Genomic DNA, 17,033 nt, shown 5'->3' on the forward strand with positions numbered 1-17,033 from the left:
GGTGAGCGAAGCGAGCAGGGGGTAAAGCCCCCTAGTATGTATGTATGTATGTATGTATGTATGTGTATATTATATCTCAGAGGTCATTAGCTTCTACATGTTGCTGGCATTGACTAAAACAACAGTGTATAATAAGTGCCATTCAATTTCTGGAGAAAATTTTAGTTGACTGAGTGCCAAAAATAGTGCTAGCTACATGCTTATATAATCTGTATTCATACTAATCTCTTTGGCATGTATTTCTTTTGCGAAAATGCATGTGTAACAGCAACTTAGACAAATAAATCACACAGGCACCTACTTCTGCAACCAACCATATAAAACAGTTAGAACACTATAGTGGATACTTTTTACTCATTTTATTATCAAACACAGTTTTTGCTAATGTCATTTTACTAACCCCAGGGATAATCTCAGCTTTTCCTTCCTCTCGCCATTCTGCCACTTTGGCGTTGATCTGCTCACGAACTTCTGATTTAATCTCTCCTGTGTCACCTGTATGAAAATTGAAATACTCTGCCCTGGTAAGTCTGAATTTCTTTCATTTCCATTTGAAATAAACAATCCAAATTATTCAGCAAAACATCTTTGTCATATACTAAGTGAAAGGAAAGGGGAATTTTTATTTTAACATACTGCACTGAAACTCTTTGTAATTAATTTTATACAGTATTTTTGCTACTACTATGTAAGAAAAAAAATGCCTACCTGAGAAGAGAGCCAAAAAACCCTGTGTCCGGCTATTTATAACATCAATCTCATGTAGCGTGACAGTATGCACTACTTCCTTCCTCTTCTGAAGCTCCCCGTCTGGACACTGGACAAACTTTGTCTGAATTAGACAAATGGAATATGGTAGTGGAGAGATGGTACAGTTAGGATAATTTATTCTCTCTTTCTTTTCCTCATAATCCTCAATCTTAAATGTTAGCACTAACTAGACTTGTGTTAGAAATTACTCTCAATTTACTTAATGTTGTCAATAGGTTCTTCTAAATAAGTCTAACCTATAGATCTCAGCCCTTATATTCAGTATTCAAACAAAGACACTTGGCCCAAGTACCTTTCAATAACAAATTCTTTAAAATCACTATACTGAAAATATTCATAATAAAATAAGAGGGTGTTTTGGTAAGAATCAAATCTAGAAGTCATTTGTGACTCAAAAAACAATTGTCCCACCCTGGAATAATTTATTTGCTTTACTATATTATACTTGTCCTCAGAGATTATCAAACACAAACATGGTGTTGAGAAGATCATGCTTTGATATCAAAGCAATTGTATATACATTTGTTGAACCTTTCAATTAGATGTGTTTAAAATGCCTATTCCTCTCCTTTATTTACCAAAGCTTTCAAAGAAACAAAGTAAAGGTTTGTAAACACTAGAATCCTTGGGTTCTACAAAAAAAGTCATAATGTTGGGCCACCTTGAATTCCTTTAAATCTCTTCATCAGCATCTGTGTTTTGAAAATGAGTCAATCAACACAAGCAGCCTGCTATCCCAACCCCCACAGACGCAGCTGAAGTTCTCCCAGCTCATGTCTCTTTATCTGGGTGTGGGGTGCCTGGAATTATATAGGGTAAATCATGATATCGTTATTTGGAATACATACATTTAATGTGTGTTCCATGTCTACAACGATCTTGCTAAATGTAGGATGACAGGAAATGAGTGGCAAGAATTGTTGAACACATACAGTGCATCCGGAAAGTATTCACAGCGCATCACTTTTTCCACATTTTGTTATATTACAGCCTTAATAATAAAAGTGCACTTGCTTTATTATACCTTTTGAGAAAGCGTTTATTTGATATTTGGACTTCAGTCTTTACACATTATACACTGCATTTTGTCGTTATTGCTATAACATGAAAAAAGTTTGTTTTAGTTGCAGTGCATCCGGAAAGTATTCACAGCACATCCCTTTTTCCACATTTTGTTATGTTACAGCCTTATTCCAAAATGGATTAAATTAATTTTTTCCTCAGAATTCTACACATAGCACCCCATAATGACAACGTGAAAAAAAGTTTACTTGAGGTTTTTGCAAATTTATTAAAAACTGAGAAATCATATGTACTGTACATAAGTATTCACAGCCTTTGCTCAATACTTTGTCGATGCACCTTTGGCAGCAATTACAGCCTCAAGTATTTTTGAATATGATGCCACAAGCTTGGCACACCTATCCTTGTGCAGTTTCGCCCATTCCTATTTGCAGCACCTCTCAAGCTCCATCAGGTTGGATGGGAAGCGTCGGTGCACAGCCATTTTATGATCTCTCTAGAGACGTTCAATCGGATTCAAGTCTGGGCTCTGGCTTGGCCACTCAAGGACATTCATAGAGTTGTCCTGAAGCCACTCCCTTGATATCTTGGCTGTGTGCTTAGGGTCGTCGTCCTGCTGAAAGATGAACCGCCGCCCCAGTCTGAGGTCAAGAGCGCTCTGGAGCAGGTTTTCATTCAGGATGAATCTGTACATTGCTGCAGTCATCTTTCCCTTTATCCTGACTAGTCTCCCAGTTCCTGCCGCTGAAAAACATCCCCACAGCATGATGCTGCCACCACCATGCTTCACTGTAGGGATGGTATTGGACTGGTGATGAGTTGTGCCTGGTTTCCTCCAAAAGTGACGCCTGGCATTCACACCAAAGAGTTCAATCTTTGTCTCATCAGACCAGAGAATTTTGTTGTCATTATGGGATGTTGTGTGTAGAATTCTGAGGAAAAAAATGAGTTTAATCCATTTTGGAATAAGGCTGTAACATAACAAAATGTGGAAAAAGGGATGTGCTGTGAATACTTTGTGGATGCACTGCAACTAAAACAAACTTTTTTCATGTTATAGCAATAACGACAAAATGCAGTGTATAAGGTGTAAAGACTGAAGTCCAAATATCAAATAAATGCTTTCTCAAAATGTATAATAAAGCAAGTGCACTTTTATTCAAGAATATAACCAAAGAAAAGGAAATAATTCAATTTACATGCTGCTGTCAATGAGTAAAAACCCAAGCCCAAATATCAATTGAACAAAAACAGATGTGTCTGCTTGGCTGGCGCAGAGGTAAGATCTGTTGCCTTATAATCAAGAGGTTGTGGATTCGAGCCCGGGTATTTCCCGTTTTTGAGTAGTGACTTGATATTATTATTACTATTATATAATAAAAAACATACATTTGAGTCTGTTAACACCTAGTGTAAAGTTTTGCTACCTGTAAAATTTAACTTTTTTTTTTTTCTCCCAGTCACGTTAACGTGGTACAATGAACTTGCCTCTTCCTCTTCGAGTTGATGGTGTTTGTGTCTATACTTTTCAAAAGGGCATGTGATGACCATGGTTGATGCTGTGGTTGATGCCTCGTCAGAGCTATTTGTTGTACCAGCAATCAAAGATCGGATGCCCAGTGACCAATATTAGTCCATCATTCGGCATTTGTGCTTTAACAACTACGACAAATATACAGAACGTGTGAAAAACAACAGATTTGCTGCGACCTCAGACATCTGGCAACGTTTTGTTGAGAACTGTGTTTTAGGTTACAACACAGGGAAACATACAGTATTACTGCTGATGAGCAACTGTTTCCAATCAAGGTCCATTGTACTTTCTTGTACAAGTGCAATGCACTCCTTATTTAGGAAAAGATGCCAGCTGCCTCACGGGAGAAAGACTTTCCAAGACTGTGCTCAAAAACTTATGGAGCCATCTCTGGACAAAGGCAGAATCGTAAAAATAGATAACTACTTCATGTCGCTTTCGCTGGCTAATAGACTGCTGCATCGCAACACAACTCTGCTTGACACCATAAATAAAGTTGGACTTCCACCTGCAGCTAAAGTCACTTTAGTATGCAAGAAATTATCTACACTAATGTTTAGATCTGGCAGTGCCATGCTGACAGTGTATGTGCATAAAAAGAAAAAGTCTGTCTACATTCTCAGTACCAGGCACCATAACATTGGAGACTGGGCAAGATCGGAGGGGGGGAAAAAAAAAACCCACAAAAAAACAATGTTCAATTGACATAGTGTTTTCAAATAAAGCTGTCTTCATACATGGATGTGTGTGTGTGCATGTGCGAGAGAGAGGCAGAGACTGATTTGATGTCATTCAAGTGGTTACTGGAATATAAAAAAAAAACTTTCACAAAAGGTATAATGAAACAAGTGTGTTTTTACTCCAGAATAAAACTGAATAACAAAAAATTCAAGTGACAACAAGATACCAAGAAGACATGATTAACTAGCATTTGTGTGTCTGCTTAAATCCCTTCAGTAATATCTTTTATTATTATAGAATCGTAATAATAGAAGCTGCTACTCAAAATGGGAAGAACCCAGGTTCGGACTGCCAACCTCTTGATTATGAGGCAGCATTCCTTACCTCTGCACCATCCAAACAGTCATGTTGGCTCTGACGATTGATAGTTGGGCTTTGGTTTTTACACATTGCCAGTAACACGTAAATTTAATGATTTCCTTTTCTTCAGTTAAATTCTTGAATAAAAGCTCACTTGTTTTGTTATACTCTTTGTGAAAGTGTTAATTTGATATTTGGTCTCAGTCTTCACATCAGCATTTTGTCAATTATTACTATAATATGAAAAAGGTTTGTTTTAGTTATGTGATTCAACATTTCTTGTCTCTTATTTCCTGTCATCCTACATTTACCCAGATCGTTGTAGACACAGAACACACATGAAACTTATATATTCGAAATAACGATATATTATTTACCATATACAAGTCCATTCACCTCACAGCCAGATAAACAGACTTGAGCTCTGAGAATTTTGCGTCTGACATCAGCTGAATTGGTGTGGGGTAGGATAGCAGGCTGCTGCTTGCTGCTTGTGCTGACTGACACATCTGCAAAACAAAGACACTGATGAAGAGGTTCAAAGGAACTTAAAGTGACCCTGCATTATCACTTTTTTCGTAGACTTCAGGGTTTCTAGTGTTAAGTCATGAGTTACCTTGCTGGAACCTTCCTTCTAAACCTCTTAAAGAAAACAAACAACACTGTAGAAATTTGTCCTCAGTGTCAAACCATTTATAATTGTTTTCCATTTTGAACTGCTTTAAAATACAATTGCAATTACTAAAGGAAAAAACAGCATAACATAAAATCAATTTAAAATGAAAAGAATAATTTAACACCTTCCATTAAAAAAAGAAATACATTTTGGGGTGGAGTAGTGGGTGGGCATGACTTTAGATCCTGTATAGGGAATACCAAAACTGCTAATCTATATATATAATTCACTAAGGTAAGACAACCATGAAAAGCACGCCGGAAGGGGCGTGGATTCACTAAGCCGCCGACAAGTGAGACACCTATGGCACACACAGGAAGGAGCCACGGCCACCAACTCCAAGACCATTGGATATGACGACAACTCACAGGGCCACGCCCACCAACTCGGACGCGACGACACAGGAAAAAATGGCGTCATTTATGTTCGTCTGTCGTAGAGGCCGCATGCAGTGCAGGTCAGGTTAATGTCATGTACCTCTGAGCTACGTTGACTGTTCATAGAGGCATGTTTCTCGCGGAAGTGAATCGCCATATGCAGCGTGTGAAACGGTTTGCGAGGGGTATCCCATGTGATCCTTAAAACAATCCTTTAAAACTGAGGTTAAAGCACAACTAAGGAATCAGTCTTTAAAAACCAATAAGCCCTGTGCCTCTGTTTCATTACCGCTTCACCTGCTTCACCAATGCAGGCCCTGCAACAGTCGAGACGCTCTGTCAGCATCTGACCTTCTCTGTGCCTGACCGGTTCACACAGAGGCAGCGCAAGAAAAAGCCGCGCCAAAGACAGACAGAGGCACACACACAGGCAGCTGGTGGTCGGCTCTCCGTGAGTTCCTCTTGCGAGCGGACACATGACCAGGCGGTGTGTATACTTCGAGAACGAGGCTGGACGCAGCTTGCGACCGGGCACATGAGCAGGCAGTGTGTATGCTTCGAGTGCGAGGGTGGACGCAACAGGACCATCTAGGAAAAATCATGTCGCGGATGTGATTTGCTGTATGCGGCATGTAGAACAGTTTGCGAGGGGTGCCCCTGTGTCTTTCCAGAAGTGTTCAACCATCAATAAATAATTATGTGGCGTTTGTTATGCCACGGGTTCACTATTGTGTTGTATTTTGCTCTCTCCAGAGTTCCATTTTTTCATTCACTTACTGTTGTATTCTCAAATTAACCTGTTTTAGACAACCGTGTCTTTCCAGAAGTGTTTACCATTCAATAAATAATTATGCATGAGATTGAGCGTGTGTCTAGACATGGGTAAGCCGTTGAACCCCATTCGGGCTGCAAACCGTGGAATTGCCACTAAGTGCGACTCATACGCTCCCCACTGTTTTCGTCCTTACCCTTTGTACACACCCCCCTCCCACACGTTGACTGTTAATAGAGGCATGTTTCTCGCGGAGGTGAATCGCCATATGCAGCGTGTAAAACTGTTTGCAAGGGGTATCCCATGGGATCATTAAAACATTCCTTTACAATTGAGGTTAAAACACAATGAAGTGAGCAGTCTTTAAAAAATGAGTTTTCGGTTATGACGCATGACCGCGTGCAGCATAGCAAAGTGTTGTACACACTACATACAGCAATTCGCATCCGCGACAAACATGCATCTTCTTAGATGCTCCTGCACTTTGTACACACCCCCCCTCCCACCTCGCTACGCCGCAAGGACGATTGTGTGTTGGTTCGTTCCGTGCATTGTTACAATGTTGCTTTTCTTGCTGATTTATTACATTACCGATTTTGCAAATGTTAAATTTTCTCCCTGTGGTTAAAAATTATTAAAAAACCGGCCTGATTATACGGCGTATGGTACGCCGTGGGTTGGCTAGTTTAATTTAAAGCATGAACTAATTTCCAGTTATATCTGGTTAAAAGACAAACTAGTCATTAAAACATAAAAGACTTTTGTAGAAATACCAAAGACAACATAATGCAAAACTGAAAAAACTACATTTCCAGTTCCAAGGCAACGTACCTGAGCTCCCATAGCATCATAGTCTCTCGCCCTGGTAAATGATCTTCCCAGCTTGGTGATCTTTCCGGTTGCCTTGTCAATAGTAATTACATCCCTGCAGCAAATGTAAAAAAGGTAACAAATAAATGAGAAGGCACATAAAGCCATTAAACAAAATTAGCCTACAGTTTATTATATTTGGTTTACCATCAGTTCTTCATGAATGACCGGATAATAAGTGAGTGCTATGTAAACCCAAAACCAAAAAAAAAGGCAAATAATGTAATTTTATGAATACTAAAAAATTAGATATTTTGCTATAATATTTAATGCTTTGTATAAATGGTCTTGGATGCACAGATGTGTCATAGTACTTGAATGTGCACATGGTTCAGCCATTCTGATTGTTAAGTACAGAGCCATGCAATCTCCACTGACAAACACTAGTAACAGAATGGGTTGTACTCAGTGACTTCAAACATGGCATTGCCATGGAATGCCACCTTTGTTACAAGTACGTACATGAAATTTCTGCTCTGCCAGATCTGTCATAGTCAATAGTAAGTATTACAATTGTGAAGTGGAAGTGCCTAGGAGCAGCAACAGCTCAGCCACAAAATACAAGACAACACAAACTCATAAAGCGGGACTGCTAAGTGCTAAAATGCATAGTGTGCAAAAATGTCCGAATCTTTGTTATATCACTCACAAAGGAGTTCCAAACTGCCTCTGGAAGCAACAACAGAACAGCAACCGTGCATCAGGAGCATCATGAAATGGGTGTCCATGGTCAAGGAGCTTCACCCAAGCCTTAGATCACCTTGACCAATGTCAAACATCATGCGGGAGTAGTGTAAAGCACACCACCACTGGACTCTGGAGCAGTGGAAACATGCTGTGTGGCGTGATGAATTACACTTCATTATCTGGCAGTCTGGTAGACAAATCTGGGATAGCAGAAGAGGAATAATGCTCTTTGGTTGTTTTTGGGCACCTTGGTTCCAGGGAAAAAAGACACTTTAGAGAACTGAGCACTTACAATTTTGTAGCAACAGTTTGTGAAAGGCTCTTTTCTGTTCTAGCATGACTATGCTCCTGTGCACAAAGCCAGGTCAATAAAGACACAGTCTGATGAGTTAGAAGTGGAGAAACTGTGCAGCCTGACTGCAACCCTTCTGAACAGCATTGGGATGAACAGAAACACCAATTTTGAGCCTGTTTTTTTTTTTAATTTAACATCAGTACCTGACCTCACAAATAATCTGTGGCTGAATGGATACAAATTTCCACGATACTTTCCAAACTTTTGTGGAATGCCTTCCCAGAAGAGTGGAGGCTGTTAAAGCTGCAAAGTGGTGGCCAACCTCACATTAATGTATGTGGTTTTGGAAAGATAAGTCCAACAATCTCATATAGGTGTGATGGTCACAAAAGACAGTGTGATGGTTATCAGGCATGTGTAATTAGGAGACATCCTCAAGGCTCTGTACAGGTAAGAAATGCCACCCAGAGAGTTGCACTCTCCCTAACACAATCTCCTGTGTCCATCTGCAGTTCAGTGGAACTCCATACGGAAGACAAGTGACGTCAGTTTCGGAAGTACATCACCATGACATACCCTTTCCGGGAATCAGCACTTCCAAAACCAACTGGGACTGGAAAGAGGGCATTAGTTTGTTGACTAACCGCAACTGAGAAGGACCTCCTCAACAGCATTTCATTCTTTTCTTGTTTTAGCACCCTCATGTGCTGCTTATTTTGACCACTTTCTCCCCTCACATCCCTGGGATTAAACAGGGGCCTGCTGATTCCCCAACAACTTCTTTTGGCTCAAGTCTGCTATTTACCACATGACCCACAGACTTCTGGCTATACAGTATAACAGTGAAAATTAATTTTTAAAAATGAATGCATTCAGTATCAACATGACATGAATTTTTGAAAGGAAATGCTGCAATTATCAGCAAGCAGACTCAGAACTGTCTGATTTTATGTCAAAGAAGTGATAGACAAAATATTAGCTATAAAAATCATGACAGTTGCATCTCTACTTGGCATCATTCACTGAGTTTTATGCCCACTTTAAGCACACTCAACTTAATGAGCAACTACAGGTCAAGTTACGGACATCTGACTTACGAACGGGGCTGCAGCTGCTCCTTCATCTGTCTTAAAGGACATGACGCAAGCGCCTCAGTAACTGCTGTTCCGTTATCTTCGGTCTGTGGACGCTGCAAGCAGTAGCTGGACGGAGGCTGGAAGGGGTGATTTCGCTGCTTGCGCAGTGAAGTGTCCCTTGGGCGGCTCCTGACGTCAAGCAGTGACCCGTGCTCCACAGTCACCAGGACAACAGCTACCGCTCGTGTGCAGGACGGAGGCTTGATGTGGCGGTTCGCTGCCCGCCCACTATGCTGCCGCAGTTACTGCTAATGCCTGGATGGAGGCTGGATGGAGCGGAGGGGGGCGTTTCACTGCCCGCCCACCACACACGACTGCCCTGTTCGTTCTCGGTGGGCGGCTGCTGATGCTGCAAGCGGTGACCCGGTTGTGGCTGAACGGAGGCCATGGAGAGTGAACGGGGCAGCAGGGGGTAGCATCATAGTGTGCCTCGGGTGGCTACCTGATGAATGGGGGAGGTGGTGGGCGATTCGCTACCCACCTTTGTCTGTACCCTGTTCGTTCTCGGTGGGTGGACGCTGCAGGCAGTATACTGTAGTGGAGGTGACTGTGTGGTGGGCAGGTGGTGAACCGCCCCTTGCCACTCCCATTCATTCTCAATAGCAAGCCTGCATGTACTGTTATGTACATAGCAGGAAGTTGTTTCTCGTTCAGTACATCAGACGTGCTGACAACGGGTGCCTTTCTACTGTGATAACGTGTACAGTGCTGTGCAGAAGAACTCATCTTAACCTTTTGTCTTCACCCTTCAAGAATGTCTCTGAAACACAATTCTGACGCAAGTGCTGGTGATACAGTAAAGAAGAGAAAAACCATCACCATGGAAAATAATGTAGAAAAAATAAAAAGGTCAGAGAGAGGTGAAACTCCATCATTCTTTGACAGAGCACTTGGTTACAGTCAGTCAACAATAGCATTTATTAAAATAATGTACCTGTTCCAACCGACATACAAATTCAAATTCAACTTAAGAACAAACCTACAGTCCCTATCTCATACGTAACACAGGGACTGCCTGTATATGTTTAAACGTGGAGAATGTCAGGAGAAATCTTAACTAGCACAGATATCTAATATTCACAACTCTAAATTCGCATCATGCAAGCCATTTTTTCCCCAAATTACATACCTTTGGGTATCGTCAGATATCATCTTGAGAGCACTTAAATCTCTACGAATGACTACAGTGCCAGTAAGCATTATCCTTATTCCATCTAATGTACTGAATGTACCTAAAAGAGCAGTGGCATCACCAGAAAGTTGTTAGGTACCATCCAAGTGTACAAGCCAACAGTTATACAGCATTTCTTTGTAGCTGAAAGGTTTATTGCATTGATCATTTCATTCACAGGTATAAATTAGAAGGACAACCACAGCTAAGGACTATTGAGCATCGTCTCACATACTGTAACTACTCCTGAGCATATATTCACAGTAGGACATACCCCACTGTCAAAATAATCTTGCATAAAGGCAAAGGTTTTGAATACAAATGAATCCAATTACAGGTAACAAATAATGTTAACAACTTGTATGAGTTCTGGCTCTTTCACTTCCAGAAAAATTGCAGTACATTCCTTGTACCAAGAGACAGATGTCATGCAATTAACACTCTCATCCCTACAGTAACAGGGTCAGAGCAAATCACTGATGAAACTATGTCTACTATTTGCATTTTGGTTATTATCAATGTCATTAGTGTCCACACACAATGTTCTCAGTGTCCACTTTCTGATGTCTGGCTGCACTTTATCAAATACCATTTCAAAATAAGTTAAAACTTAAGAGTAGCTTATTTGCCTTTACTAAGTTGTTTTGCTGCATTATACTGTATCTCATAACTTACATAACATCAGTTATTCACACTTCAATATCTTTCACTTAACCTCACATTATTTTTTTAGCACTCTCTCACTCATCTTCATTTTTTAATACAAAAACCTTACCAGTGGAAATTTTACGTTCCGAAATACCTGTTTATAGGTACAGCGTTTTAAAAACTTTGTCATCTCCTATTATCCACCCATCCAATTTCTAACCCAATTATTAAATTTAGGAATTATAGGGCCACAGCCTATCACAGCAGCATTATATACACAACAGGAACCAACCTGTACAGGACAGCGGGCCATTGCTGTGCACATTCATAGAAACATCTGCTAGCTCCCTCTTAGGAGTGAATTCTGAGTTATCAATTAACCTAACCTGCAGATATATATGATGCGAAAAGAAACTGGAATACCTGGAGAAATAGGGCAAAAAAAGGATCTGTATAGGATGCCGAAAAGACCACAGGACCATATCTAAGAATCCCCAGACCTCTCTTGATTCCATCAATATCTATGTATATATATATATCAATACATAGCAATACAATGCAAGCTGAACAGCAATTGTATTTATGACAGGGTGATCTAAATCAACTACTGTTCACATAAAAATAACACATCTGATTACACATGATTTGCAAAGAAGCATCTGGACTATCACAGAATTTTGAAAGAATGCGCTATGGAAGGTAAAAGCTAATATGTCATAGTACAAAAAAGCCATATTTGAGAATAACCTCACACTACAATACCATTTCATCCAGGCATGGTGGTAGAAGTGTAAGATATCTGCTTTGTCACCTATGGATCTATGGTATACCACTACTGAAATAACTAAAATACATTTGAAATCAGACATTGTGGCAAAAGATGAAGCGGGCAGTCCATAAAAGAACTCCAAGAATATGGATAATCTAAAGTAGTTTACTAGAAAAAAAGTTCTTCTAAGGAGATGCAAAAAACTATCTATAGGAAATGTCTGGCTGTTATCACCAGAATTAAAAAATATATGATACATACTCAGTAACGAGTGTTATTTTTGTAAAACGTTTAGTTAAAATACACACATTTTATTAATGAATGCTGAAACTAAATTGTTCAAGCATGCTCTACAACGGACTGGCATAGTGTCTTAGGGTTAACGCCATGAACCACTGCTGCTGGGTTAGGCCTTAACTTCCATGGAATGAACAGGATAAATGGGATGGATAATTACTGTAAGTAACGCATGGACGAAACAATATATTTTCAGAGCGTTATTCAAGTTATCTTTATTTTAAGTCAGGCAGTGTAGCATTTCTGACAGAGTCATGCACTTTCAAAAAACTCTCCGTCCCTACACTTTGTCATGTTCTATCCCTGAGGAAGTCTGCTTCTGCTCTTACAACCACTGCAATGGTATGTCATAGTGAAAATTAACAAAGAAACAAGCTATGTAGGAATATATAAACAAAGTACATATACTATTATAAAATACATAAACAATTACAATGTATCGTGATCTTGAAAGAAGCACTGCATACAAACTATGGCATACACATTTACTGTGAGGTGGCATGTAATGAAGGTTTTTTTTTTTTTAAGGCAATTAAAATTTATATCATAAATATCTTTTTTTTTCTTACTAACCTCTCCTTTCTGGAAGATAGTTGAAATTAATGAAATTTAATACTTCAGAGGAAATTTGCAATATTATATACAATTAAATCTCCACTCACAAATATCACTTAACAAGAATAAAAGCTGTTAAATTTACAAAATAATGAAAAAAAATAAAAAACGTAATATAAATAAACAAAGTTTAAGAATCACTGGCACCATTGATATTGACTAACAAATAAAGGATTTGTTTTTTGCTGTCAAGAGAGGCTATCGAACATGTAAAAGAGGGATATGTACAGGCTGACTTAACTTCTCTCAAAAGATCAATTGATAATTAAGTTAACACAGAATGTTTCTCTGTTTTAAGTCAGACATTTTCAAAAATTCACCAATGCTTTCAAATGAGATGTTTCTAGTATTAAAAAAAAACGTCTAAAGCATACTCTATTCGAGATATCTCATGAAAACCTGAACTTTCAAGGCAAATTTCTATGCAGAAGTGTACCAAATTTCAGCAAAATGAATCCACTGGGTGCCAACTTGTTTCATATAAACAGACAGGCAGACAGTATCAAATATAACAATAGATGCTTTCGCATTTTATGCAGGCACACCTTAAAAAAAAAAAAAAGCATGAGAAAACCATACCATGCATCCTTATGCATAGAGGCTAAGGCGTAAATTGATGGTGATGTTCAAAAATCATGCAATGGATATGAAAGATATATAAAATTGTCGACCTTGTAAATAATCATGAAATTAAAAACTGTCTAGAAGTTATGAATTTTATTATAATTAACCTACTATCATCACAAGAAACCAAAACTAACTACTGAAATGCTCATATTAGTATATTTAGCATCATAGGCAAGAGTCATAAAAGGAAAAAAAAAAAAACATGAAAATATGGAGGATGTATCATATGTGTGCTTTGAGGACTGTGTTGCTCTGTTACTAAAAGCTTTATTATTCATACATTGAAAATACAATGTTTTGAATTAATTTTATCAGGATAAAAAACTGTACATTCAGAAAATAGAACCATGGTGTTTATTTGATATGGATTAATTTTTCATACCTTTTAGTGTGCTAATATTACTTGAAACCACTGCAGATGAAGTGGATACAATTGCATTTCTTCAAAACTTAAACCTTTTCTCATTTTTATTTCCAGCCAGGCAGCAGGAGCTAAAATATTGTAATATGACAAAATCTTACCCAGCCTGCACTTTTTCTTTTGTCAAACACTCAATCATTTTGGTTCCCAGATCATAAATGGTCTCCATTTCTGTTGTCTTCAGAGTTAGTTTCCCAACTTTAGCTCCCTAAGAATAAACAGGATATTCATATTTTTGAACAATATATGAAAAATAATTATACATGTTTTTTTTGTTCTTTATTTTTGCCTTATACAATTTTTTCTATTAGGAATTTATTAGTTTTTGCATACCCCTTGGGGTCAGAGCGCAGGGTCAGCCATTGTACAGCACCCCTGGAGCAATTCCAGGTTAAGGGCCGTGCTCAAGGGCCAAGCAGAGTAGGATCTCTTTTGGGGATTCGAACCGGCAACCTTCGGTATACCAGCGCAGATCCTTAACCTCAGACCCACCACTCCACCCATAAATTTACCTTTTAAAATATTTTTTCTTATTCTCCCTATATTCTAAATTCCAAATAATCAACACATTCTATCCTGCACAGTCATGGTGGGCCAACGCAGATCTGGAGGGCTACAACAGAAATAATCATCCTAGTCTATTTTATGTTTAGTTATTGAATTTAAAATATAGCATGGTAAAAAAAAAATTATTTTCTGAAAATAGCACTAGGTGTTTAACAGTAAGTCATTTACACTAATAGGACTGGGGTGTTGCACACACGTGTGTGGCTATAAACAATATTTTTTCATTATTTACACTTGTGTCTAATAAATAAAAATTTTAAAAGACAATAGAAACAGACAAGGAATCTTGACAAGGTTGCACATTAGTAGAAATATTTCTTAGATTATATAGAATACATTATGAAAAACAAAAAAAATAACATGACTTGTTTCATTTTAAAGAAAGAAGCAAATAGTACCGTTCCCGTAGCTGGTCGATCAATCTGAATCTCCACCACCTCTCCTTCTATAATTTCAGTCTCCTCTCTAAAAAAAAAAAATATTACTTTATTAAATAAATCAGCTTTTAGAAGAACAATTGCTATATTGTCTCCTGTGATTTCTTGGTCAACGAAAGAATAAGACTAGACTAGAAGTAGACTAGGTTTTTTCCCAAAAATGAATTTTTGGTAAATGAATGTGTATCAAGTGCAAGGTAAATATTAATACTCATGTTACTATTAATTCATTATAATAAATGTTATTGGTAATTCTGCAATAAACAAAAACTGTAAGCTTTATTGACAGCTTTAGTATATTAAATTTGTTGAAGAAGAAGGACATTTCCGGGAACTGGACCACAGAGTGCCCGGAGGCAGTACTGCAATGTCCACCCTTCCTGGCTCAATCGGACCAACTGTTAACTTTTCAAGTATACACTGATGCCAGCAATGTAGGGCTCGGGGCGGTACTCACGCAAAATATGGACGGAATGGAGAAGGTGATTGCCTATGCATCTAGGAGTCTGCGAGGTCCTGAAATCAACTATTCTGCCTCTGAAAAAGAGTGCTTAGCAGTGGTTTGGGCAGCATCATTTTTTAGAAGGGGTGGAATTCTAAGTATATACAGATCAAAATGTCCTGACATATTTTTAATCAACCCAAAGTGTCATCGTGCCTTACCCGGTGGGTATTGTACCTTCAATCATTTATGTTTAAAGTCTTTACCGGAAGGGATGCAGCAACATTGTCCCAGATGCATTGTCAAGAATACCAGAGATGACTGGGGTGGTGTGTATGGCTATAGCACAAAGCCAGTGGTGTGCCCCAACTCTAAGTTTGCAGGATATAGCACAAGCTCAAGACGTTGTACCTGTTCTGCATGCTTGGAGCTTAAGGAGAGTGTTGCTAAGGCTGAACCTGGCCGCATTCATTTCAAGGAGCTACAAGGGGTGCTACATAGGTCCGTACCATCTAAGAGCGGGGGCACCAAGCTTCAACTGGTACTCCCAGAAAAGTATATACAAGAATTTCTACATTATTATCACAATAGCCCTTTTGGTGGACACCTGGGGAGGTTGAAAACCCTACTGAGGTTACTAGAAGTGGCATGGTGGCTGTCGGTCCGCAGAGATGTGTGGGACTACGTTAAAAAGTATCAGATTTGTCAAAAGTATAACACTCCACCTGGTGAACTAGCAGGGGAGCTTCACTCCATGATTCCTTCGGAGCCGGGAGAGATGTTGGGAGTAGACTTAATGGGACCAGTGCTGTCTTCTACCACCAAGAAAACTATATTGATGGTGGTAGTTGACTATTTTTCCAAATGGGTAGAGCTTTTTGCTCTGCCCGATGCCAAGACTCACAGGATCTGCACCCTCTTAAAGAATGAGATTTTCACTCGGTGGGGGGTCCCCAAGTTCATTGTATCGGACCATGGTCTTCAGTTCACCAGTGAAGTAATGGAAAAGCTATATTTAGCTTGGGGGGTAAAGCGAAGATTGACAACAACATACCATCCCCACAGTAATCTAACAGAGAGGGTGAACCGGACACTAAAAATGATGGTTGCATCCTACGTTGGAGATTGTCATCAAGACTGGGACAAATGGCTTCCTGAACTACAGTTTTCCATTAACACGGTGGTGCACGAGGCTTTGGGTGAAACTCCTGCAATGGTTGCCCTGGGTCGTCAAATAAGAGGCCCACTTGATCGGTTAATAGTATCTGTCCCTTTGCCAGGTACACCCCAATATCGTACGCTGGCAACCCTACAGGAGTTCAGAAGAAGGTACAGGATAGGCTGATGAGGTCAACCTCGAGACAAGCTAGGTATTATAATGCCCATCATCGGAAAGTGCACTACGAGGTGGGTGACTTGGTATTGGTTTGAACTCTCTAAGCTTGCACCCCAAATAGTTAGGACCAGCTATTATTTTAAAGAAGCTTGGACTGAATAACTACCAGGTACAGAAAGGGACTAACTCAGAGTCCAAAATAGATATGGTTAATGTAATTAGCATTAAACCATATTTTGGTCCCCCCGGGGGAATCCTGTGGGTGGGGAACTATGTAGCAAGGCTACATGACTTGTCAGTCGGGTTGGCCTTCTGGACTATACGTCACTTTATAATGTGGCTGGAATGGTGTCTATAAATGGCCCATCAGACACTTCTGAGGATGACCCAGTCTTGGAGGATCCCGCCTGGTAAATATTCCAGCTGCCGGCATCATGTTACCATAACAACCAAGCTAGGAAAAGAGGTTTTGGTGGGAAACTTTTCTTTTTAAGGGGAATGGTGGATAGAGGAGCTAAGGA

General features: G+C 39.3%; 1 protein-coding gene across 1 annotated transcript in view; it reads right to left on the reverse strand.

Moving 5' to 3' along the window:
- ruvbl2 (RuvB-like AAA ATPase 2) overlaps positions 1-17,033 on the reverse strand; it is a 75,369-nt gene that overhangs the window by 23,356 nt on the left and 34,980 nt on the right. Inside the window, exons 6-10 of the mRNA XM_039775194.1 lie at positions 14,696-14,762; positions 13,832-13,938; positions 7,026-7,119; positions 709-832; positions 401-495 (exon numbers count right to left, since the gene is read on the reverse strand). Coding sequence (XP_039631128.1) covers positions 401-495; positions 709-832; positions 7,026-7,119; positions 13,832-13,938; positions 14,696-14,762 — 487 coding nt within the window. The remainder of the gene's footprint in view (positions 1-400; positions 496-708; positions 833-7,025; positions 7,120-13,831; positions 13,939-14,695; positions 14,763-17,033) is intronic.

This window comes from Polypterus senegalus, chromosome 13 (assembly GCF_016835505.1).
Source record: "Polypterus senegalus isolate Bchr_013 chromosome 13, ASM1683550v1, whole genome shotgun sequence".
NCBI lineage: Eukaryota > Metazoa > Chordata > Cladistia > Polypteriformes > Polypteridae > Polypterus > Polypterus senegalus.